The following is a 27,380-nucleotide window of genomic DNA, read 5'->3' on the forward strand; positions in this document are numbered from 1 at the left end:
ACTTTGATAATTAATAAATTCATTAAATGAATATCTTTCGATTAATATCATTAAACTAAAAACCGTAAAAAATAAATTAATCTCAAAAGAAATTATTGTAGCTACTAACCGCATAGATCCTAAAATTGAATAATTACAATTAGAAATTCAACCAATAAATAATACAGGATAAACTCCCATTCCTAAGATTAATATTATAAATAAAATTCCATAATTTAATATATATATATATTGAATAAATTCATGGATACAAAATTCATAATGTTAAAGATAAAAAAAATATCATTATTGGACTATAAATATATAAATTTGAATAATTAAAAAAATATCATTCTTTAGATAATAATTTTAAATTAATATATTTATAAATTAAGGTCCTTTCGTACAATTAATTTAATTTATATTATAGATAAAAACCAATCTGACTTACGTCGATTTGAACTCAAATCGTGTAAGATTTTAAGAGTCGAACAGACTCAAATTTTAAACTTTTGCATTTAATTTTAATCTTAATTCAACATCGAGGTCGCAATCATCTTTATCAATATGATCTATCAAAAGATATTACGCTGTTATCCCTAAGATAATTTATTCTTATAATTATAATTTATAACTCAAAATATATCTTTAAATCAAAATTAAATTTTAAATAAAGTTTATTTAATTTATTCATCCTCCCAATCAAATTTAATTTATTATTTATAAATTAATATATATATAAATAATAAATTAAATAAAATTCTATAGGATCTTATCGTCCCATAACTAAATTTTAGAATTTTAACTAAAAATTTAAATTCATAAAATAATTTAGAGACAGATATTATTTCATTAATCCATTCATTCAATTCTTCATGATTCGATGCTTTTCGTGCGTGATAACAAAGATGCAAGAGGAATTGATGAAGAGCAATAGCTGCCAATTAAAGCAAGTTAGGAATTATTCTCTTTAACATCTTCTTCACTTACGTTTTGATATTGGAAAATTTTGATGGAACCACAGAATCCGATTAAGCTGTCGTGTAACACAGGAATTGATATATTGATTAAAGAAAAAAGGTTAAAAAATAATTTAATCGAATAGGGGAATAGACGTTTCTTTTATGATGTAATTTGTATCTAATAGGATTCCTTGCGAAATTAAGGCGTATCTCGATGAAAGCAGTCCCTCGCGAGCTTCGAGCACGAGTCTAACACGTTGCAAAACGAGTCCAATGGGAAACATTACTTAAACGATACGACTTCTTGGGGGACTTGGATAAATCGCCGTTTATTACCATTATTCTCCATAAATGGACCTCCATAAGTATAGATAATAGTAATATCTAAGCAATCTAATCTTTCACGAGAGCGAAGCTAAATCGTGTTAAATTTAAAATTATTAAAATAGTTAAGAAAAATATTTTCGACACGTTTCAATCTCGACTCGAGCGGAAGAAAATGAATATAAATATATATAAAAAAAATGTATTAAACGAGAATGTCTTATTAAATAACAACATTTAATAAGAGATATCACTCTGAAATTCGAAACAACGCAGTCTGATCCTCTCTTTGGACACCGTTGTCATAATTAGTGGTAACTAAGACTTCTTGTTTTTACTTTTCTTTTTTTCAAGGTGAACACGTTAATCGGAAAGCAGATACATATTTAACCATCGAGCTATAAGAACAATGAATTATAATTAATTAAAGGTTACTAAATCTTTTTCTTCATTATTTTATGGGGAAATATAATAGATATGAAAATTATATAGGAGAGATTATTGGAAAATATTTAGATGAATTAGATATTTTTTTGTTCGTTCGATTTTTATGTGAAAGTGAGAAAAATTAAATATAAACGCGGGTTAATTATTTTATAAAAATGGAGCTCGACGAAGAAGAGGCTGGGATTTAGTTGGACTTACTCGGAATCCATGTCGGAATCCTTGGCCACGCGGCAATGAACGCCACGATCCATCAGACATTTTCCACTCACTGGATCCGGGGGCGCGAGATTGATGTAGGGCGGCTCCTCCAAGAACGTTATTTTCAGATAAAACTTTTCCGGGACACCTTGAGGCGGCGTGTGAGTGTTCCCTGGCCAGACGATGTCCTTGATGTCCAACCCCTCCTTCTCCCACGATTTCCACACGCCGATCTGTTGCCGCAAAGATCGATAAATTAAAGGATTTCGTTTTCGTTACTCTTCGATAATAATAAAAGTGAAGATGAGTGAATAAAATAAAACGGGATATTTCTCGTATCTCTCACGCTTCGGTCTCCTTCTTTGCCAAGTCGTTAATGTCGTTTCACTCATCTAATTTATTATACCAATATATATATATATACAACTAATTTTTATTCGATCAAAATACGAGCCATTTTAATCTCCTTTCCCGAAACGAGATTTCAATTAACACGTTCCATTTTTGTAAAACTTTTAGGTTTTAGCGCGAAGAAATTCTTCGAATACTGCTTCGATTTTATTTTTCAAAAACTGTGAATGGCGAAAGCGAGCGATGATCGGTCGGTAAGATATCCGGTGAGTAAGATTCGACTAATTTTTCTAGAGCGTTGTTACGCAGAGGAGCAGGTCCGCGGTTTGTTTCTTGATCAATTTCTTGGCAGTAGGATGCCTCTGTTATGGTATCTCCTCGTTTCGGAAAAGAACAACGAATTATTCCCTTTACAGACCAGCCTACGGTCACCCTAACTTTTCTCGGCCTTAATGACGGTTTCGACGTTCGTTAGGGATTTTCATTGGCGTCCAACCATCGTCCAGATCGCGTACGATTATCCTACGGTATCCGTCTCTCGTCACGGGTTACGATTCTATTCAAAAATGGGCTTCCACCGTTTCGAGCTTCGTGCGATAAGCACGCTTTTGATCCTCTGTCGGTTGGCACCCCTTTTTCCAATTTTTTCACTTTACCCATTCCTTCCAAATGTCTGAGAACTGTCATTGGAGACACGTCTAATTCTGCCTCCACTTTGGCTTTCAATTTACCTTTCTTCATCGTGGATTCTCATTTCCAGATTTGAATTTTTCAAAGCTAAGCTAATATNGTCTAACTCTGCCTCCACTTTGGCTTTCAATTTATCTTTCTTCATCGTGGATTCTCATTTCCAGATTTGAATTTTTCAAAGCTAAGCTAATATCTCGATATGCTTCGGCTGTGGTTTAAACTCGTACAGGAATAATAATTCTAAATTCGTTCGCTTCTCAAAAAACAGTTAAACCAACAGCAAAAAAGAAGTTATTACACACAAAGGAGGTATAAGAGGACAAATATACCAAGCAGAATTTAGGTTAAGTAGTAAGTTTACGAGAGTCGCAGTTGATTCTCATTTATTCTAAAATTGGTAACTTTATGTGATACGATCTAATATATATATATAAACCAGATGTTCTTTATTTATACTATTATAACATACAAAAATAGGAAATATTTATATTGTTATTATAAGTAAGTCAGAGCTGTAATACGAGTAATTAAGAAAAAGAGAAAAACAGGAATACCTTCGTTAAAAATTTCTTTTCGTCAGATTAGATTTTTTTTCGCAAGGAAACGAGAGTTATGGAAACTAGATTTAAACCGCGATCAAAGGACACCGTGATATTTACCGAGAGTCGTCAGCGAAAGAATCGTTTTTAATTTGTTCCTTTTCTCGCAGCAAAAAAGAGAGAGAGAGAAAAAAAAAAGAAAAAAACCGAGATCGTGGCGATGAGTCGCATAGTGAAACGCGAATAATTAAAAATAGAAAGTGTGTTCCCCGTGTGAAATTCAGCATGAAACGAAAAAAATAAAAAAATAAAAAAATATATTCACAAAATTCATCTCTTCGTTACGACATTTCGAATATTTCCTTGCTATCCTCCCTTCTGTCTTTTCACGTAAATTTTTTCGATCAAAAATCTATTTGTATTTATAAATTATCCATTCAAGTGTTGTTGATAGCCATTTTGAATCCACGTTAATTGAATAACAATCATGACTCGTGGCCATTTTGAATCTAGATTAATTTAATATAACCGTGACTCATAATTATATATACGATAATATCAGTTTTCGATGAAACTGGCGTCGGATTAATTCACGTATCTAATAATATGTGTCTAATAGTAATTGTTCGATCGATGTAATTAGAGGTATATCGTAAGTATTCGCGCATAGCACAAATTCTCGAACGTGATATCAACGCGTCGCGTTAATTACCTGGAACGATGCAACATTGTCGAAGAATGTTATTCATTCGCAGACACGTTCCATCCACAGTATTCAAGCTGTGCGAAAACAAGGATAGCGCCTCTATTAATGGCGTTCACGAGGATTTGAATCCCTCATAGTCGTTTAATTAGAAAATTACATTTCATTCACGCGTTATTTTCATCTTTTAATCAATTTTAATCGTGAGCTCATCTTAGAATTTTAATTAAAATAACACCAATATTTTGTAATTATTATTTAATCCGTTGCTCGAATTTTTTTTTTTCGAGATACGTTATAAATATGATCTAGTTACAAAGATGACTTTATTTATTTGAAAATTGATTATTATTTTATCATTCGTTAAGTAGGATATTTCACATATTTCAGACGATCGAAACGAGTGTTGTAACGATGTGAAAAATTAATTCTCAATTTCAAAAAATCATATAAATAACGAAGGAAGATCTTATATATGGTTTGATCGAATTTTTCTTCGATTTTTACGACAATGATGAATCGTGACTATCAAAAACTTTAACGAATTTGTTTTTATAATTTTGTCACAATTGCAAGAATAACGCAGTACGTACGATTTTCTTCAATTTTCTTCCATGTTTGATACACATTGTCTTTTTTCGTCGATTGAAAATGTAGAAACACGAGGCCGCCAACTGTCGGGAATAACGCCTGAAAGCGTTCGAGAACAGGTTAAACTTTCAACCGTATTCCCGCCATAAAGATGAATATTTTAAACGTGACGAAACAATACTCGTGAAAAGACACCCCACGCTTCTAGATAGAAATCGAAATAATTTAAAAATCCTTTTCAATCCTTTTACCCCCCTCCCTCCAAAAAACGCCCCCAAATTATATACAAAAATTACGCCCAACAAATATACAAAATATACGCCCACAAATTATATATACAAAAATTATTCATCGACGAATTCACCTCTTTCTCAACAAGTAAAAACAAGTCCAATCGCGAGTTAATAATAACCCTGAAACGACAGAAACGTCTCTCTCTCTCCTCTCCTCTCCGAATTTCACTGGAATTTATTTAACGAGAACCCCCCCTCCTCTCTCCTATCCAACTTTCCTATCCTCTTTAAAGGGATCAGCCCGCGAGAAAACGCGTGGTGTATTCCGGGGAGGGGGAAGGATAGCCGGATGGAATTTTGGAACGAAGGTTGAAAAAAAAAAAAACGAAACGTGGTGGCGAAATTGCGAAAAAGAGAGGATCGCGAGAGCCGATCCGCGTTGCGAATATGTAATAGGAAGAGGGGAGGGGTGAGAGAGGGAGGGGGCGTGTTCTCCCTGGCCGACATTCGAATATTGGAATCCGATACAGATATGTAGTGTACAGGTCGAACGTGTCGCGATGGAAATTCATTCACGCCGCATATACACGCGCGCTGCGAATTTTTCAACTTCCAGACGTGTGGAACGAAGGAACGCACCATCGAGTTTTCCTCGATCGAAAACACGTGGAAGCACGTGGCGCTCGTCGTCATCGAGAATCTTGAATTTTTTTTTTTTTTCTCACAAAGAAAAATTCACATCGAATCGAGTTTCGTCCCGCTTTTTTCTCTCGTCGAGCGATTAATCTCTGGAAAGATTGAGATCAGAGATATGTGGTTGCAGTGTTGTCAGATTTTCAGACGTGGGGATTAATGGGGGATAATGTTGTATACGGGAAAGGAGGAGGGATATATAGCGAGTAATGTTATACGAAGAGGCGGAACGAAGGGACAAAGGCGTGGTGTTGCACAGTCGTACGTGTTGTCGTTGCCCGATGATTAACCGTCGAGTATCGTTCCACCCTCATCATAGCGCCGAACAGATTCTCCTTGCTAGCGAGGATAATCGTGTTTATAATTGTTCTATATGCAGTCTTTACAATGCCAGTGGATCTGTCGAAAGTCGGCGAAGAGCGAAATTGGAGGAAAGTTTTCAAGAGTTGGAGAAACGCGAGAAGAAAGTAAAATTTTTTCGTCTCGTCAATCGAGAGATTGCAAGAATGATTCGAAGTAGAATTCGAAGTAGAATTCGAAGTAGAATTCGAAGTAGAATTCGAAGTTTAATCGATGGCCTTCTTTTCTTGGAAAACGAGTAGTTGGAGTTTTTGCAGGAAGCGTATTTGTCATTTTATTTTTTCTATTTTATCGCATAGATTATTGCCAACGGATTTGATCGTAAAACAGAGGAAACTGTACACCATTCGATCTATTTTTGTTTCTTACCGATCGAGAATTCGAAGTTTTCGTCTCATCAATCGAGAGATACAAGAATGACTCGAAGTAGCGTTTAATCGATGACCTTTTTTTCTTCGAAAATGAATAGGTTTTGCAGGAAGTGTATTTGTCATTTTATTTTTTCTATTTTATCGCATAGATTATTGCCAACGGATTTGACCGCTCGTAAAAAGAGTACACCATTCGATCTATTTTTATTCCTTACCGATCGAGATACGAGAATTCGAAGTTTTCGTCTCATCAATCGAGAGATACAAGGATGACTCGAAGTAGCGTTTAATCGATGATCTTTTTTTCTTCGAAAATGAATAGGTTTTGCAGGAAGTGTATTTGTCATTTTATTTTTTCTATTTTATCGCAACAACAGATTATTGCCAACGGATTTGACCGGTCGTAAAAAGAGTACACCATTCGATCTATTTTTATTCCTTACCGATCGAGATACGAGAATTCGAAGTTTTCGTCTCATCAATCGAAAGATACAAGGATGACTCGAAGTAGTTTAATCGATGATCTTTTTTTCTTCGAAAATGAATAGGTTTTGCAGGAAGTGTATTTGTCATTTTATTTTTTCGATTTTATCGCAACAACAGATTATTGCCAACGGATTTGATCGTAAAACAGAGGAAACTGTACACCATTCGATCTATTTTTGTTTCTTACCGATCGAGATACGAGAATTCGAAGTTTTCGTCTCATCAATCGAGAGATGCAAGGATGATTCGAAGTAGCGTTTAAATGATCTTAGTTCTTTTCTTGGAAAACGAATAGTTGAAGTGTTTTTCCAGGAAGTGTATTTGTCATTTTATTTTTTCGCAACAACAAATTATTGCCAACGGATTTGACGAAAGTGATTGTGTCATCGAAACACGGTGAAACAGAGGAAACTGTACAACATTCGATCTATTTTTGTTTCTTACCGATCGAGATACGAGGATTCGAACTAACGCTCGACACGATGCAAACTTTCTACTTGTCAATTAATTTTTTTCTTGGAAATAAATACTGTGTTTTTCCAGGAATCTCTTGCGTTTGCTTCGAGCGAAACGAGGCGCAAATGAGAGATTTACACGAGGATATCTCCGAAAATCGTATCGAAATAAAGAAGAAATTCAAGGGACGATGTTTCCAACGATCGTTTACGAGAAATCATTGTGAATTTTTAAACTCAGTTTAATCGAGTTTTAAGATTAAATAATTTAATCTTAATATAAAATAATAATTAATAAACAAGATTAATATACATTCGCATTACAAACGTAAAATATTTGATTGAAGCAAATTGACTTTTCACCCAAACTTTATTCAAACTTTCCTTTTTCTAAATCTACGAAAAAAAGTTAAGGAAGATTCATTAATTTACGACACGTTGAACACTTTTTCTTTTTCACCTCGTGAAATTTTCTCGTGATCATGTTGCGGAGATCGAAGTTTATCGAAACTACAACCGATGGAAGAAAAAATATTAATGATATGTCGCTTAATCACGATTCTCATTAGCGTGAAAACATCGTTAGAGAATCGCGTTGCACGTATAAATACATAGCCGTTCCGATTCGATTATCAGAAGTAGCGAGTGATCCCCGTGGGATTGAACGTGGCGAGTAATGGCCTCGATCAATTTTCAACCTCCATTAAGGGCGGATATCGTGGTAAACGAACGGTGGCCAAGGGTATCGTGTAGCGACCGGACGTCTTCCAGCCGATCTTTTCTCTTAATGAACTTTGGATAAACGAAAAAAATTCGAACGAGGAACTGGTCCGTTTAAACTCTTTTGCGAGGCAAAGTTTTAATTTCCGCGCTCGAGAAGAAAGGAATTCATTCGTAGATGCGCTCGATCTTTCCTTCGCAAGTTTTCAAGAGGGAGGAAGAGAGAGGCAGATTTTTTTTTTGAGAATTCGAGAGACGGATGGTTCTCGTTGTTGATCCCTTTATTCTTCCAATTATTATATATAAAGTTTTAATAATAATATATATATTATAATAATATTATTATAATATATATATTATAATAATATATTATAATAATATATATTATATAATATAATATAATAATATATTATAATATTATAATAATATAATATATATATTATAATAATAAATATATATAATAATATTATAATAATATATAATATTATAATATATATAATATTATATTATATATATTATAATAATAATATAATATATTCCAATTATTATATATAAAGTTTTAATAAAAGTTTTAATAATGATAAATTTTTTTCAGAATTTGTACAACTTTTCAAAACCACATTAATTAATAAATATGTAATATATTCACAAAAATAACAAGACACATATCTGGTCATTAAAGTTCATTTATAATCTATTAATTTAAACCGAGTTAATTATTTTATCTCGCGAAAGAAAAATTTTTCTTAATTAATGATAATAGATAACGGGTGGAAATTAATTATCGAAAAAAGAAAATTAAGAAGAAAAATTCGTAATCAAGGTGTTCGCGATCAAGGTGTACGCGATTTTCGAGATCGGTAGGATATCGTTATCGCTAATGAAGTTTTACGATAATTTTAACGAAAGGTGTACTCTTTCAGAGATAGGCTGCGGGAGAACAGAAGTTGCATAGAACTTGTTCTCGTGTATGATCTTGTTAGAAAGCCAGCGTTAATCACGTTCCATTAGCAGTCATATATACAGTTAGGTTAGTTATACATTGTGGCTCGTTAGATAGTTTATTACTCTGGACTTCGTAACATCTGGTTCGTATCGAGTTTCGGTAAGAAACTTGTGCATCCATCTCTGTGCCGGTATTTAGACGTGTTCCAGGGGCTCGATTGAGGCTCGATGCGTTGGATGCGGCCGATAACGACGCGACATCGCGTTAATGGGCTGTGTTAATCCAATGAAACCGCTTGTAAGTAGGAGTACACTGGATCGAATGGGATAAGTGGGATAATCCAATCTCGGTTAATCACATCTCGTTTCGATTCTTCGAACAGATCTTTATTTTATATTTAATTATTAAAGAAATTTTTAATAAAAATGGTTAATTAAACTGTGATGAGATTGTGAACGGTGTATAAGGCGATGAAAGAAGAAAAAAGGGAAAGAGGGAATGAAGAGGAAATTTAGAAAAGTTTGTTGTGTCGTCTCTTGTTTTGTATTCGATAATTATTTAAATATTTTGTTTAGATATCGTTCGGGATTAAATCATTATCGTTTATTTCGTTGGCGAAATAAATTAAATTGGATATAAAGTAATTACATTGATTAAACTGTAAATTAAATTTAATACGATCGATTTTACCATCTGTTACGTCTGTGAAGTACGATATTTTCAATAAAGAAAACAATCGTGGATTAAAAATTTATTATCGCGAAATACAGATCGGTTTTAACTCAATTTTAACAAAAATTCATAATAAAGTTATTAATCATTATTAATCGAAAATTAAATTAACTCATTATATCTTTTGCAATATCGAAATATCCAAAATTTCACAGTTTCTTTTACGACACCCAAATATCCAAAATTTCATAAATTCTCCAGAAATAACGATTTCTCTTGCAATATCCAAATATACAAAATTTCACAATGTTATTTCGCCAGAAATAACTCGATTTCTTTTGCAACATCCAAATATTGAAAATTTCCTAAAAATAACACGGTTTCTTTCGCAATATTATATAATTTCTAAATATCCAAAATTTCACGGTTTCTTTTACGATATCCAAATATCCAAAATTTCACAAATTCGCCAGAAATAATTCGATTTCTCTTGCAACATCCAAATATCGAAAATTTCACAAATTTCCTAAAAATAACACGATTGTTTCTTTCGCAATATCCAAATATCCAAATATCCAAATATCCAAATATCCAAAATTTCACGGTTTCTTTTACGATATCCAAATATCCAAAATTTCACAAATTCGCCAAAAATAATTCGATTTCTCTTGCAACATCCAAATATCGAAAATTTCACAAATTTCCTAAAAATAACACGATTTTTTCTTTCGCAATATCTAAATATCCAAAATTTCACGGTTTCCTTTACGACACTCAAATATCCAAAATTTCACAAATTCGTCAGAAATAACACGATTTCTCTTGCAACATCCAAATATCGAAAATTTCACAAATTTCCTAAAAATAACACGATTGTTTCTTTCGCAATATCCAAATATCCAAAATTTCACGATTTCTTTTACGACACTCAAATATCCAAAATTTCACAAATTCGCCAGAAATAATTCGATTTCTCTTGCAACATCCAAATATCGAAAATTTCACAAATTTCCTAAAAATAACACGATTGTTTCTTTCGCAATATCTAAATATCCAAAATTTCACGGTTTCTTTTACGACACCCAAATATCCAGAATTTCACAAATTCGCCAGAAATAATTCGATTTCTCTTGCAACATCCAAATATCGAAAATTTCACAAATTTCCTAAAAATAATACGATTGTTTCTTTCGCAATATCCAAATATCCAAAATTTCACGGTTTTTTTTACGACACTCAAATATCCAAAATTTCGCAAATTCGCCAGAAGTAACACGATTTCTCTTGCAACATCCAAATATTGAAAATTTCCTAAAAATAAAACGGTTTCTTTCGCAATATTATATAATTTCCAAATATCCAAATTTTCACGGTTTCTTTTACGATATCCAAATATCAAAAATTTCACAAATTCGCCAGAAATAATTCGATTTCTCTTGCAACATCCAAATATCGAAAATTTCACAAATTTCCTAAAAATAACACGATTGTTTCTTTCGCAATATCTAAATATCCAAATATCCAAATATCCAAAATTTCACGGTTTCTTTTACGACACTCAAATATCCAAAATTTCACAAATTCGTCAGAAATAACACGATTTCTCTTGCAACATCCAAATATCGAAAATTTCACAAATTTCCTAAAAATAACACGATCGTTTCTTTCGCAATATCCAAATATCCAAAATTTCACGGTTTCTTTTACGACACTCAAATATCAAAAATTTCACAAATTCGCCAGAAATAATTCGATTTCTCTTGCAACATCCAAATATCGAAAATTTCACAAATTTCCTAAAAATAATACGATTGTTTCTTTCGCAATATCCAAATATCCAAAATTTCACGATTTCTTTTACGACACCCAAATATCCAAAATTTCACAAATTCGCCAGAAATAACACGATTTCTCTTGCAACATCCAAATATCGAAAATTTCCTAAAAATAACACGATTTTTTTCGCAATATTATATAATTTCCAAATATCCAAAATTTCACGGTTTCTTTTACGACACCCAAATATCCAAAATTTCACAAATTCGCCAGAAATAACACGATTTCTCTTGCAACATCCAAAATTATCGAAAATGTCACGAATTCGCGTAACAAGAACATTGACCGAGAAACAAGACCGTAAAAGTCGATTCAGGATCGTAAAAACATCGCCTGGAAGCTGGATTCATGGCGTTCTAGAAGATTCGCGTTTTGCAGATTAGTGGCAATGTACTCGAATAGTTATTCCTGTAACGATTACAGGAGACATCATTGGCACACGTTGGAACGTGGCCAAACGTCGCAACTTCTATCCAGGATTGGTGCAACTATCCTTCTAAATATGTATTCGACGATGTGACTACAGCGGTAATTTTACAAACTTGATGTTTGCATAGAGCCGCTCGGCTGACTCGATTATCACAATGGCTGCGAGTTACACGAAGCGTTTGATGTTTCTCTTTTTGAACGAATTATCTTCGTTCGAATCGAACGTGGATAAATTATTTTGTGAAATTTCTGATAGAATGTTTCAAATGTGCGAAGAGAGAGAAAAAAATAAATCGATGAATTATATTTTTTTCATTTTTTTTTTTAATTTTAAAACGTGAAAGAAAACTTGAAGTTTTGACTCGTCTTCGCTTATTAACTTGAACTATCTGTATTAGACGATACACGTTGGAATAATTATAGTTTTTTATTTTCGAATATCTTGGATACTTGGAATTATCTTTTATTAAAATCGAAATTACGAATTTTAATGTCGTCTTAATCGTTTACGCGCAATTTCTATTTGGGTAACTATTTCATCGATTCTTTATTTGATTCGTTATTGCAATCGAGGTAGTTTAGTTTAAGGAAATGGTAGTCGCAGTCTCCTGGAACTTTTTCAAAAGAAACTTTGAAATGATTTCAATTGCCAACACGAGAGAACTTTAAGCGATGATTCAACCGTGTGGAATCTAATAATTTTAAATTTATGATCTCATGTTTTAATCATGAGACAAGTTTTTTTTTTATCAATGGCTTGTATTATTTTTGGCATAGGTTTACGTATTCCGTGTTCTTTTTTATCTTTCATATTCTTCATATATTTCATATATGAAAGCGATTCCATTTTTATAATTATTTATATTTTATTTCAAAATATTCAATATTCTTTTAGAAGCAATATCTACTTATATATTCACTTTAAGCAGTCTAATTAAGTAACATCTTTCGATCTAAACGATAAGCTTAAATAGTTTATTTTATCCCAGCATTGGGGGTAACACTCGAGGAGGAAGCTCTTCAAGTCGAAGAAGCTAACTTCTCTAAGAAGATACTCTGGCGAAAACAGAGGGAAGTTCGATGACATCGAATAATCCATGGATGAAGTCTTCAAACTTGAAGCAATAAACTTCACAAATTCAACAAATCTTAGGATTGTTTGTCGTTAAATTACTTTCCAAAATTCTATTTTATATAATTCATCGAGTCTAATTAATCTTGGACAATTTTCCAAAAATTTTATCAAAAAATATAAAAAATAATTCAAGCCAAAAATTATTAAACAATTGCTAATAAAAGTATCGTCACAGAGACGGAATCAGAAATACAATTGTCAAATGAAATCCACGAAAATATTGCATTGATTGATTGATTCATAAATCATTGGCCTAATAAATCTTCCAAATATACTAGCAGCGATTGCAGTTCATCAACCAGATGATCAATAATTTTTTGTTCAAAACATTACGAAACATTAGCACGTTTTTTCGAATCTCGAATATTTCATAACCAATAATCCTCGATTTCTTTCGCCAAAATCCAAACCGACGAATTGACCAAACCGCAACATCCCCTAATTTCCGCGAAACTTTCGATTTCTCTCGTCCGCGATCGAAGCAAAAATAAACGTCTTACGAAATTACAGCTCGTATACAAGAATCGTTGAATCGAGTCGAATTTTTTTTTTCGCTTCTTTTTCTTTTTTTAATTATTCGAGGACAATTGGAATATACAATTTACTCGCTTAAATATCGAAATATCGGGATACGAAGATTATCAGCGCGCTACAAAATCATCAATCGCATTCCGAGTCGCGTTCCATCAAGCCCCCAATCATCGGAGTTAATGGCGAAACGCTCGAAGCACGCGGGCGCTAAATCGATCGAGACGGGGTCCCCCTTCAAATTCACCCTCGAATTCGATGATGAATCACGCCGCGGAGAATCGAAATCTGACCTGTCAGGTGGGGTAATATCCGGCCGCCGGTTACGCAATGCGAGAAATTCCCTTAATTAGCCGTCACCCACGCGTTTCGAATTACGCTCCGGTCGTGATACTACTACTGCGTGCATCGCGCGTCGTCACACGCGGTATATGGATGGTCGATGATTGTACGCGATAACGCGTACACTCTCCTGTATCGAGGTGGCAACCACTCGAGAATGTCGGGTCGATCCGTTTTCAATGATTAATCATGCGGCCGATCCAGCGCTGGATTAGTGATTCGTTCGTTCGATTTCGGCCACTGTCGGATTAACGGGCGAGAATTGGAAGAAGTTGTATCTCGCGCGATTACGTTTCGGAATTTACGGATTTTCCGATCGATGTATTTATCGAAACGCTGATTGCCCTCACGCGAGCTAATTAATGTTCGTTTAGAATTTGAGAATCGCGTAGAATTCGAGAATCGTGCAAATGCGCGCGTGCATTTCGTATTTCTGTACGTATTTTGCTTTTACGTGGTATACGGATTGGTCGCTTGCGGTAGAAATATCATTTTTCGCGAAATCGGTGAAGTTCGGGCGTTTCCGTTCGACTTCGTGAACTCGGTTGCGGCGAGTATATAAGAGCAAATCGGAGCTCGACAGGTCATTTCGCACGGAACGTTCGTGACGCGTGGATCGAAACTTTCGATAAAATTAAGTTTGAATTAAATTTTTTTTAATTAGTTACTTCAAATAAATATCGAATTTTTTCTATAAATACGTGGTAAATAGGATTGTACATTTTAAATGGGAAATGTTGTTTGCCGTTTTAATTAGCGAAAGATCGTTGAAAAGTTGTCGCAGACAATATTCGTTTCCTCTTGATGCTCTGCAACTCCTTAAGGTAGTCGCGACGCCAATTAATATTTCATTTCCTATCGACAATTGTTTGTCTTGCTTTGTCTTCTCAACGGAAACTAGAAGTTCGTGGAGGCTCTCCATCGTTATCTTAATTAGATTTCAACTCGATTTCAACGATTGTCTTCCTGTACCGTTGTATAAACTACTGTATAAACTTGTTGACATTTGTATCATCAATCTACGTGTAACAAGATTTATTTAATCGTATCTTAATTTTTATCAATTTTTATTGAATCGAATTTGGAAATTTAGGGATAATTTATGCCATATTAGGGATTGGTTTTCTTGGTTTTATTGTATGAACACATAATACTGTAGAATTAATTGATATACAACAATAATTATTGCTGTACCAATAAGAATAAAAATTTGTAGACGATTAACAAAATTAAATTTAAATATTTCTGTTTACTATCGATGGTATTTCCAATTCATCTATCGATATTATTCTTCACGATAGTTGGTTATTTCCATTATATTTCGTACATTTTTCCTTGCTATTCCATTGCACCAAAAACAAAATAATTACTTTTCGGTTACGAATGTACGCGACTGGAATTAATTAATTTATACACGTTCGTTAAACGAACCTGCCAATGAATTCTCGAACATGAAATTGCGATTCGTGTTCTGGTCGACGGTGAAATCTCGAAAATGAAAGTAGATAGGGTTAGAAAATTAAAACTCGATTTCGTTGAGACCGTTTCGGCTAAGCTTTCCCATTCAGGGGAAAATATCGAATGACGAGGGACTCGATTGCAGATTCCATATCATTCGAAAAACGATATTATCGATAAAAATATATGAGATGATGGTATTATGGAAAATGGTTAAAATTGAACCGCGAATAGTTTCAAAACGGTAAATCAGTGATCCCAATGAAGAGTTTCATGCGCTCGAAATTTTAATACGTTCTGAATAAAATAATTTTACGATATTTCTTTTTTTAATTTAAAATTACCAAATCTTACATTTGTATTTATAGAAGAGGATACTCGTGCTTGCTGAACTCTCTCTTCCGTCAGCAACCGTATACAATAAACAAAAAATAAGAGAAGAGGGAAGAATATTTCCTTTTAAAGAAGCTCCATCAATGAGTTCGCTAATAAACCGAAGGATACTCTTTCCTTCCCTTTTCTTTTCCTTCTTTCTTCGCAATACTCGTCAAACAATCAACACGAAAAAAAAAAAAAAAGATAAAAATCTTCGTCATAATTTCTCAATTACGAAAAAAAATACAACCAAAAATCTTCTTCGTCATAATTTCTCAATTACCAAAAAAAAAAAAATACACAAAAAAAAAAAATAACCAAAAACATTCTTCGTCATAATTTCTCAATCTAATCAAAAGTAATAACCGAAAGGAAAGAAAGGAAGAAAGAAGGAGGAAGAAATATCGAAATCTTCCGTTCGAATTAATTTAGCGTATCGATGGAACGAGGTCAGAGGAGAGAACTTCCGCTTCCTCGTCGTTCCTCGTTACGTGTGTGCGTAACCATTCGAATTATTTCCGCGTTGTTCCAATTCGAGTCAGCCATCATTGCGTGCTCTACAACTATATAAGCGCATATAACTTCGCAGAAATTAAATCGAGCATTGCGTCGAATTTGAAACTCTTTCGACGATAAAAAAGTAATTAAAGAGAAGAGAAGATCCTTGCGGCTCGATCATTTATTGGCTGGCTGACAAATGCGACGAATAAAATTGAACGAAGAGAAGAGGAAAACGTAATTTCTTAAGGAATTTCTTACCGCCTCGCCCATCGACAAAATGGCGGACGAGCGTGCTTTCTGCGGTTAAGTGCTTCGAGAATGCAGTTAATGCAACAACGCGAGTGTATATATATATATATATATATATATATACAACTTGTATATATATTTCTCGAGAAGCTTGCTCCTTGGAAGGGAAAACGGAGACTCAATCCTGTTACAATCTTGTTTCGAATATTTCTTTAAAAGAAAGAGGTTATTGATGTTGTGGAAAGCGAAATTAATCGATAGCTACGTTCGAGCTAGCGTGTAACATGGATGGAAACCGCGTCAAACATTTAGCCGCGACAAAGTCCAAGCTGTCAGAATTAAAACAAACCAGAACGCGTAATCGATCGTTTCTTCAACGAATATCAACAGCAGTAAGCCAAAATTGAAAAAAAAAATGGAGATTATCATTAGCATTTTTCCTCCATTGTCAGGCTAATATAATAATAATAAAATTATTTTTTTTTGTAACACGAAAAAAGTTGAGAAACACATCGATTCATCCGTTCTCAAAATCGGATAGCAATCCATTACGCGTCCTCGATGATCCATGAATCCTTCAAACATTGCGCCGTGTGTCTGAAACCGCGAATATTCGTCGGCAAACTTTCGACTCGCAATTTCATCGTTCGTCGATCAGCGGGCCACGTGGCGAGCACGGAAAGTCGACATTTTATTCCTGGCTCGATTAGCGTGATTAACGCCGGATTTTCAATACCGTTTCACCCTGGAACGCGACTAATTAAATTCGAAATGGGATTTCCTGGCTCGGTCCCATCACTGTTTACCCAACCAGCCTGTCGATATCCACGTGTATCCAACCATATCGTTTTCCAACGTTTCGAAACGTGTCGCTCCGATACGCGCGCCCCCTCTCTCTCTCTCTCTCTCTCTCTCTCTCTCGTGTTTTACGTGTTATACGTTTCCCGTAATTGTTTTCGCGGTTTCGACAGTGGAATATATGTGGTATATATGTGTAGCGGTAGTGGTTTTGGAGTGTGGAGAAGTGAGAGAAGGTTGCGAAAGAGGAGAAGAGAGAAAATTTGGAGATGAAAGAGAATTGATTGAATATTTAATACGAAAAAATGAGAAGTAATTTTTATAATAATAATTTTTTAATAATCGCAAGAGTTTGAAGAATTAAGAACTGTGAACGAGAAATGTGAAATCTGTTCGAGTTTCTCTATAAAAAGGAGTATTTCTCTTTAAAAAAAATTCCACGGAACAATTTTTTGGAAATTTGTGCGATCGTTACGTATGAATATTGAAATTAAAATAAGTTCGAAATATTAAAAATATTTCGTGTAATCGAAATTAAAATTAGATAAAAAAAAGATAAAAATTCGAAAAGTGATCCGAAGAAGTGAGAGAAGGTACGAAAGCGAGAGAAAATTTGGAGATAAAAGAGAATCGATCGAGTATTTAATATGAAAAAAAAAAAAAAGAAAAATAAACGAGAAGTTTCAAGTTAATTTTTATAAAATAATAATTTCGCATCGCAAGGGTTTGAAGAAGAATTAAGAAATGTGAAATCTATTCGAGTGTTTCTTTATTTAAAAAAAATTCTACGAAACAATTTTTTGGAAATTTGTGCGATCGTTACGAATATTGAAATTAAAATAAGTTCGAAATATTAAAAACATTTCGTGTAATCTAAATTAAAATTAGATAAAAAAAAGATAAAAACTCGAAAAGTGATCCGAAGAAGTGAGAGAAGGTACGAAAGCGAGAGAAAATTTGGAGATAAAAGAAAATCGATTGAGTATTTAATATGAAAAAAAAAAAAGAAAAATAAACGAGAAGTTTCACGTTAATTTTGATAAAATAATAATTTCGCATCGCAAGAATTAAGAATTGTGAACGTGAAATGTGAAATCTATTCGAGTGTTTCTCTATTTAAAAAAAATTTCACAAATCAATTTTTTGAAAATTTGTGCGATCGTATTACGTATGAATATTAAAATAAGTTCGAAATATTAAAAATATTTCGTGTAATCGAAATTGAAATTAGAAGATAAAAATCCGAAAAGTGATTCGAAAAAGTGAGAGAAAGCAAGAGAAAATTTGGGGATAAAAGAGAATCGAATACGATTTAATACGAGAAAGTAAACGAGAAGTAATTTTTAAACAATAATTTTGTATCGCAAGGGTTTGAAGAATTAAGAACTGTGAACGAGAAATGTGAAGTCGGTTCGAGTGTTTCTCTGTTTAAGAAAAATTCCACGGGACAATTTTTTGAAAATATTGAAAATAAAATAAACTCGAAATACCTTTGCTCGTACAAATGACGACGAATACACGAGAAAAAGAGAATTTCCATAAAATTTCTGGAAATTTGTGATCATGTTGTATAATCAAAATTAAAATTAAAAGACAGAAACTCGAAATAATTTTGCTCGTGTAGAGGACGAATAACTCGAGAATTTCCACGAAATTTCTGGAAATTTCATGATCATATTTCGTGTAATCGAGATTAAAATTAAAAAATAAAATACTCGAAATACTTTTTCGCTCGACGGGTACTCGAGAAGAAGAAAATTTCCACGAGGTTGAAACACTTGATGAACGCGAGGAGGAAATGGCGAATGCGAACGAAAAAAACGGAGGAAAAAGAAGCGAAACGATTTCCTAATCCTCGCCGAGAGTCGATTGTCAAAAAGGCGCGAAACGAGAGAATTCAAAGTTTATGCAAGGCGAAGAGAAAGGAGGCGAAATCGGCGCGATAAATCTGACGATTAAATTTCCAAGAGAAATGAAAATTATACCCATGGCAAACGTACACGTTTGCACGCACGGTTGAACGCTACTTCAGAAAACGATCCGGTCGCGAGAAATAAATTGCGCAACCGTGAAAATAGAGAAGAGACACGAAGAAAAAGTGAGAGAAAAAAAAGTGAGAAAGTGCAAAGAAAGAAAAATTGTCGAGCAGTTTCTACACACTCATTTGTTTACCAACGAATTAAAAAAATACAAACAAAACCCCTATCACTTACCAATAACTAAACACACTATACACAATCCAAGATAACAATCCAAGATAACAATTTTCTTCGAAGCAATCTATGAGTTTTTCGAGCACGATTTCGATCCAAAACCAAAAAAAAAAAAAAAAAAAAAAAAAAAAAAAAAAAAAAAAAAAAAAAAAAAAAATTCAAACTTGGTCTTTCGACAAACCTCGCCCAAAAATAGGAGCTTCATCTAAACGCGAGAGAATTACGAGGAGCAGTCCTTTCACTGCCACGTTCCACCTTAGGATTATCCTTTCCATGTCCCCGAAAGCGCGAGAGATTTTCTTAATCTCGGCCGATCCGAAAAACACGGGCCGAAGCCGACCCCCCGCGAACAGCTATTGCTTCGCGAGCTTTGACGGGCAGAGGAAGTCGTGTTTGGCAAAGGTGGAGGGGAATCGAGGGCGCGTTTCGAATATTAAACTCTGCTCGAAACGTGCGGATGGGATGCTCGATTGTCGGACGTGGACGGAGAAAAGCTTGGCGGCGAAGCGTTCGAGATTTTTGAATATAGTGGTGGTGGCGCTCGAAGATGAATTCGTCAATTGTTCACTCGCTCATTCGTTCGTGAACGAATGAAAGACGATATTGGAGATGCGAGTTTTTCGTCGAGATTTAAATCGAATCGAGAGTCTTCCAGGATTTTTCTTCTGAAAGAATGTAAAATTTATTTATTGCGCAGATCGATCGATATCTGCTGTTCTTTAAATCTAGTCAAACTGGAAAGGTGAAAAATTTCTGAAAGATGTAAAATCTATTTATCGATCAATTCTTACTATCCTTTAAATCTAGTCAAATTGGAAAGGTGAAAAACTTTTACACTTCTGAAAGATGTAAAATCTATTTATTATCTATCAATTTCTACTATCTCTTAAATCTAGTCAAACTGGAAAAGTGAAAAACTTTTATACTTCTGAAAGATGTAAAATCTATTTATTACGCAAATCGATCAATTTCTATTCTCTTCTAAATCAAAAGAAAGTAGTAAAAAATTTTCTAAAAGGCGTAATAATTTTTCGAAAAATAAAAAATTTTCTAGAGGTTGCTCGTTAATGTCGCGTTAAAGCACCTCGATCGAAATTCGAGCTTTAATTTAGAATCCTCTTTGCATCGGGAATATCATTATATCGTAATGACAATTGGCGCGTGAATGCTCTAAACCCAAATCTGTTTATTACACAATCGATCAATTTTTACTATCCTCTAGTCAAACGAAAGATGAAAAACTTTTACACTTTTGAAAAATGTAAAATTTATTTATTATCTATCAATTTCTACTATCCTCTAAATTTAGTCAAACTGGAAAGGTGAAAAACTTTTACACTTTTGAAAAATGTAAAATCTATTTATTATCTATCAATTTCTACTATCCTCTAAATTTAGTCAAATTGGAAAGGTGAAAAGCTTCTATACTTCTGAAAGATCTAAAATCTATTTATTACACAAATCGATCGATTCCTACTATCCTCTAAATCTAGTCAAACGAAAGGTGAAAAACTTTTATATTTCTGAAAGATCTAAAATCTATTTATTACACAAATCAATCCAAAGATTCCTACTATCTTCTAGATCTAGTCAAATTGGAAAGATGAAAAACTTTTACACTTCTGAAAGATATAAAATCTATTTATTATCGATCAATTTTTACTATTCCCTAAATCTAGTCAAACTGGAAAGGTGAGAAACTTTTACACTTTTGAAAAATCTATTTATTATCTATCAATTTTTACTATCCTCTAAATCTAATCAAATTGGAAAGATGAAAAACTTTTTTGAAAGATTTAAAATCTATTTATTACACAAATCAAAATCCAAAATTATTTATTACACAAATCAAACCAAAATCCAAAGATTCTCACTATCTTCTAAGATCTAGTCAAATTGGAAAGATGAAAAACTTTTACACTTCTGAAAGATATAAAATCTATTTATTATCTATCAATTTCTACTATTCCCTAAATCTAGTCAAACTGGAAAGGTGAGAAACTTTTACACTTTTGAAAAATCTATTTATTATCTATCAATTTTTACTATCCTCTAAATCTAATCAAATTGGAAAGATGAAAAACTTTTACACTTTTGAAAGATCTAAAATCTATTTATTACACAAATCAATCGATTGCTACTATCTCCTAAATTTAGTTAAATGAAAAATGAAAAACTTCTGAAAGATGTAAAATCTATTTCTTACACAAATCAAAATCCAAAATTATTTATTACACAAATCAAACCAAAATCCAAAGATTCCTACTATCTTCTAAGATCTAATCAAATTGGAAAGATGAAAAACTTTTACATTTTCGAAAGATCTAAAATCTATTTGTTACACAAATCAATCGATTCCTACTATCCCCTAAATCTAGTCAAACTGGAAAGGTGAGAAACTTTTACACTTTTGAAAAATCTATTTATTATCTATCAATTTTTACTATCCTCTAAATCTAATCAAATTGGAAAGATGAAAAACTTTTACATTTTCGAAAGATCTAAAATCTATTTATTACATAAATCGATCGATTCCTACCATCCCCTAAATCTAGTCAAACTGGAAAGGTGAGAAACTTTTACACTTCTGAAAGATGTAAAATCTATTTATTACACAAATCAAACCAAAATCCAAAGATTCCTACTATCTTCTAAGATCTAGTCAAATTGGAAAGATGAAAAACTTTTACACTTTTGAAAAATCTATTTATTATCTATCAATTTTTACTATCCTCTAAATATAATCAAATTGGAAAGATGAAAAACTTTTACACTTTTGAAAGATCTAAAATCTATTTATTACACAAATCGATCGATTCCTACCATCCCCTAAATCTAGTCAAACTGGAAAGGTGAGAAACTTTTACACTTTTGAAAAATCTATTTATTATCTATCAATTTTTACTATCCTCTAAATCTAATCAAATTGGAAAGATGAAAAACTTTTACATTTTTGAAAGATCTAAAATCTATTTATTACACAAATCGATCGATTCCTACCATCCCCTAAATCTACTTCAAACTGGAAACGTGAAAAATTTCTACACTTCTGAAAGATGTAAAATCTACTTATTAACTATCAATTTCTACTATCTAAATCTATTCAAACGAAAGGAAAATGGAATGGAAAATTTTCTAAAAAACGATAGAGACTCGTACTATCTCCGTTAATGTCGCGCCAAAGCGCCTCGATCGAAACTCGAGCTTCAATTCAGGATCCTCTTTGCATCGGGAATGTCATTATATCGTAACGGGAATGACAATTGGCGCGTGAACCCGCGAAAACGCGCGAATCGAGAATCGATACGGGGCGTATGCTCTCGATCAATAGGAAGCCGGACGTTAATTAAACGTCAAATGCATCCATTAGAAAACGAACTTTCCCCTCTGTGAAATCCCCTTCGTGAATCCAAACCAGCGTGTAATAATATTTTGACGTGATCCCCTCTCTCCTACCCCCCCCCCCCCCCTTGTTATCGAAACGGTTTGTCGCATCGATTCACGGGATCTTCGTGAATGCATGTTTAAAGGAATAAAGATGTTTAGGAATAAATTGTTTAAATTCTCATTAAGATCGATGGAACCTCGTTCTTAACGAGGGGAGATTCGATCGAAGAGAGTGTTACGCTTCGACTTTCGATTTCAATTTCTTAAATCGTGTTATATGATCGTCCTCGAGCATATTCGAGCATATATTTGATCGATCGACAGTTAAGCGTTTTCGTTATTGGGAAGAATGAATTTTCAAGCGCAATTGTGATAGATTGAATTGCACAGGGAAACGAGGGTGTATCGTGTTCGTACGAGCAAGGATCGAATTCTTTTTCGTTTTCTGCCTTGGGTTGAATATTTTTAAAGGAGATTACAAGCAGAATAAATCATCGTCGAGCAATGTAAATTGAATAAACAAAATAGAATAGGATGATCACGATGATGTATAATATAGAAAGTGAAGAGAAAGGATTCTTCGTAACAATGAAGTCTCTCTAAATTTCCTTTCTTCCAATGTCGGAATTCGAGTTCTTTTTTCTCAATTTTTATTTCCCTTCCCAAATTCCCTTTAAGAGAAACTAATATTTTTCAACTTGGATTCTTTGCTCTCCCGCAGTCGTTCGGTTTCCACGTTTTGCTTTCGTTTCGCTGATCTACGCGAAAAACTCGTGCAAGGACGGGAATAATTCCGTGGATGGCGAGAAAGGATGGAGATGTTTTTTCGTTTTCCTTCACTCACCTCCTCCCAAACAAGTTGTTTGCTCAACCCGGGACGAAGATTCATGATTTTCAGTTCGGCCGACTTCAGAACGCCATCTTGGGTGAATTCGACGTTAGGCTTCCCCTGGTCCCCCTCCACGGACACGTTCTTCAAGTACCTGGACCGAGAGGAAATGCCATTCTCCTTTGAATATAGTTTTCATCAAATTATATCCAGAATTTTCCAGAATTTTCCAGAATTTTCCTTTCGTAAGAAGGGAACAGAAATTTTAGAATTTTCATTATAAAGGATGCAGTTTAGATGTTTAGATGTTTCTTTCTTACGAATAATTCCATTCAAACATCCTCTAATCTCTCGATCAGATGAATTTACTTATATTATATTTATTGTATTCGTATTATTTAAGTTAATACTATTATATTATACTATTTCCTTATGAATAATTCCATTTCGAAGATCCTCTAATCTTTTGATCAAATAAATGTTGATCGCACGATTTACTTATATTGTACTTTTCCCCTATGAATAATTCAAGGATAATATAATAATTCAAGGAAATTATTTCGAAACAAATTCGTTTTGAAAAATGTATAATTTCAAGAATTTGCAAGAATTTAATCAATTTATTCACATCCTATCCCTCTGTAATTTTGATTTTATTCGCATCGAAATCGAGTATTCAAACATTCAAAAATACCCTAGAGAAACTTAAACTTGTTTTCTTCCTCCCTTTCATGTACAATTTATATAATACTTAATATTAATAATTAAAATATAATTAAAATATTAATAATTAAAATTTTTCCCGAAACAATCGAGTATTCTCGTTGATCGAATATTCAAAAATACCCTCGAGAAACTTAAACTTGTCGTTTCCTTCCTCTCTTTGACCGTGAATCGCAGAATTTATCTTCGATAAATTCATCGATTAATCGAATCGTGACTCGGACAAACAATAGACAAAGGGAGAATTATAATTTCTAACCAATATTAACTCGATTTATCAAAATGTTACGCGATTATCATATCTTCCAATCTAATTTAATCGATCGAATATATAAATTTTCACTATCACTCGCTACCTTCGTATCATCAAATTTTCAAATTTCGATCGAATTCTTTTTCCTTTCCCTTCCTTTTTTTTTTTTTTTTTTTTTTTTTTTGAAAATCTATCGAGAGGATCGATCGAGATCCGTTTGTCTTACTTGAAAAACAGATCCCCGGTGTTCCACCGGGATTCCCTTCCCTCGCAGCTCAGCTTGGTGTTCAGAGTGTGATCCTTGTTCGCCGGGTCGTTCAAGAAATTCTCGGCCCCGTTCGCGTAAACTTTCACGGCTGTCGTGATCTCGTTCACCAGACTTTCCGTGCTCGTGTCGAAATGCACACCTGAACAATCAAAAGGGGAAAGGAGATACATTCGTTCGAGAACAGTTTTCACAAGTGGAATTGCATTCGGTGAATGGAAGCTGAGGGGGAAAATAAGGAAGGACAGGTCGGCCCATTGGACAGGAATTCGCTCCAATGGATTTAATTAAAATTCTTCCCGAAACAATCGAGTATTCTCGTTGATCGGGTATTCAAAAATACCTTTAAGAGGAACTTAAACTTTGTCGTTTTCTATTCCTCCCTTTGATGTAGTGTTATAATTTATGTAATACTTGATATTAACCCTTTGCATTCCAGCTCTGTTTCGCTCGGTCGAACCAGCAATTCCAGACTCAGATGTATTCGGTGGCCTCATAAGATTACCATAAGATAAGATTATATCTCATAAGATTATACATAAAGGATTTAGGAATCTATTTATGATATAAAAGAATCAAATATAAATAAATATTGTCGCCGTTCAAGTTGACGCAACAATCCCAGTGGTGATAGAGAGTTATCATTGGAGAGCAAAGGGTTAATAATTAAAATATTATTGAAGTATTAATAATTAAATTTCTTCTTGAAACAATCGAGTATTCTCGTTTATCGAGTATTCAAACATTCAAAAATACCCTCGAAAAATTTAAACTTGTTTTCTTCCTCCCTTTGATGTAGTATTATAATTTATGTAATATTAATAATTAAAATATTAATAATTAAAATTCTTCTTGAAACAATCGAGTATTCTCGTTGATCGAGTATTCAAAAATACTCTTAAGAGAAACTTAAACTTTGTTGTTTTCTATTCCTCCCTTTGATGTAGTATTATAATTTATTATTGTAATATTAATAATTAAAATATTAATAATTAAAATTCTTCCTGAAACAATTGAATATTCTCGTTAATCGAGTATTCAAAAATACTTTGGAGAAACTTAAACTTGTTTTCTTTCTTCCTTTGATGTAGTATTATAATTTATATAATATTTAATATTAATAATTAAAGTATTAATAATTAAAATTCTTCCTGAAACAATCGAATATTCTCGTTGATCGAGTATTCAAAAATACCCTTAAAAGAAACTTAAATTTTATTGTATTCTATTCCTCCCTTTGATGTAGTATTATAATTTATATATATATAATAATGTATATAATACTTAATATTAATAATTAAAATTTTTCCCGAAACAATCGAGTATTCTTGTTGATCGAGTATTCAAACATTCAAAAATACCCTCGAAAAATTTAAACTTGTTTTCTTCCTCCCTTTGATGTAGTATTATAATTTATGTAATATTAATAATTAAAATATTAATAATTAAAATTCTTCCTGAAATAATCGAGTATTCTCGTTGATCGAGTATTCAAACATTCAAAAATACCCTCGAAAAACTTAAACTTGTTTTCTTCCTTTCTTTGATGTAATGTTATAATTTATATAATACTTAATATTAATAATTAAAATGTTATTAAAATATAATAGTTAAAATATTAATAATTAAAATTCTTCCCGAAACAATCTCGTTGATCGAGTATTCAAAAATACTCTGGAGAAACTTAAACTTGTTTTCTTCCTCCCTTTGACATAGTATTATAATTTACATATAAACGTAACATTAATGTTGTGAAAGATTATTTAAATCATCATGAGAATTTACGAATTACAGCTTTCTACCAAAAATTACATTAATAGAAAATATCGACACGATGATTTCGTTAATTCCATTAGCTTTAAAGAATTTCCCTTCTTTTCCTTTTTATCTCGAAAAGTCATATTTCCAAAACAAATTCCTCCCCTCGAATATTTTATTCACATCTAGAGATTGAGCTCCTCCGTTTCCATTCTCTGGCTTCGATATCGACGATACACGATATCCCTGTGCGCGCGTTAGCTGCGGGGGAGAAAGCTTTGGAAATCGATGAGTTCGCAGGTACAAATAGGACGCGGGTAAAAAATTGGCGGAATACTCGTCAATATTCCCAGCTCCTTCGATCTCTTGCGAGCAATCCTCTCCTTCCTTTCTTTTCCCTTTTGTTCCTCCTTTCGTATTTTCGTCCCTCGCTCCTTCTTCTTCTTCTTCTTCTTCTTCGCGTGAAAATATTGAATTGAAGAAGCTCTCTGTCACTCGAGCATTGGCTCGAGATGTACATCCATAAAAAAGTATTAGGGGATGTAAATCAAGTGGAAAGGAGATGAAGAGAGAGAAAAAGA

General features: G+C 33.2%; 1 protein-coding gene across 1 annotated transcript in view; it reads right to left on the reverse strand.

Moving 5' to 3' along the window:
* Nucleotides 1-1,906: 1,906 nt before the first annotated feature.
* LOC122716709 (glutamate receptor ionotropic, NMDA 2B-like) overlaps nt 1,907-27,380 on the reverse strand; it is a 107,917-nt gene continuing 82,443 nt past the window's right edge. Inside the window, exons 5-7 of the mRNA XM_043940049.1 lie at nt 25,003-25,183; nt 23,816-23,954; nt 1,907-2,143 (exon numbers count right to left, since the gene is read on the reverse strand). Coding sequence (XP_043795984.1) covers nt 1,907-2,143; nt 23,816-23,954; nt 25,003-25,183 — 557 coding nt within the window. The remainder of the gene's footprint in view (nt 2,144-23,815; nt 23,955-25,002; nt 25,184-27,380) is intronic.

Source organism: Apis laboriosa, unplaced genomic scaffold (assembly GCF_014066325.1).
Source record: "Apis laboriosa isolate Shangri-la unplaced genomic scaffold, ASM1406632v1 scaffold47_cov149, whole genome shotgun sequence".
Lineage (NCBI taxonomy): Eukaryota > Metazoa > Arthropoda > Insecta > Hymenoptera > Apidae > Apis > Apis laboriosa.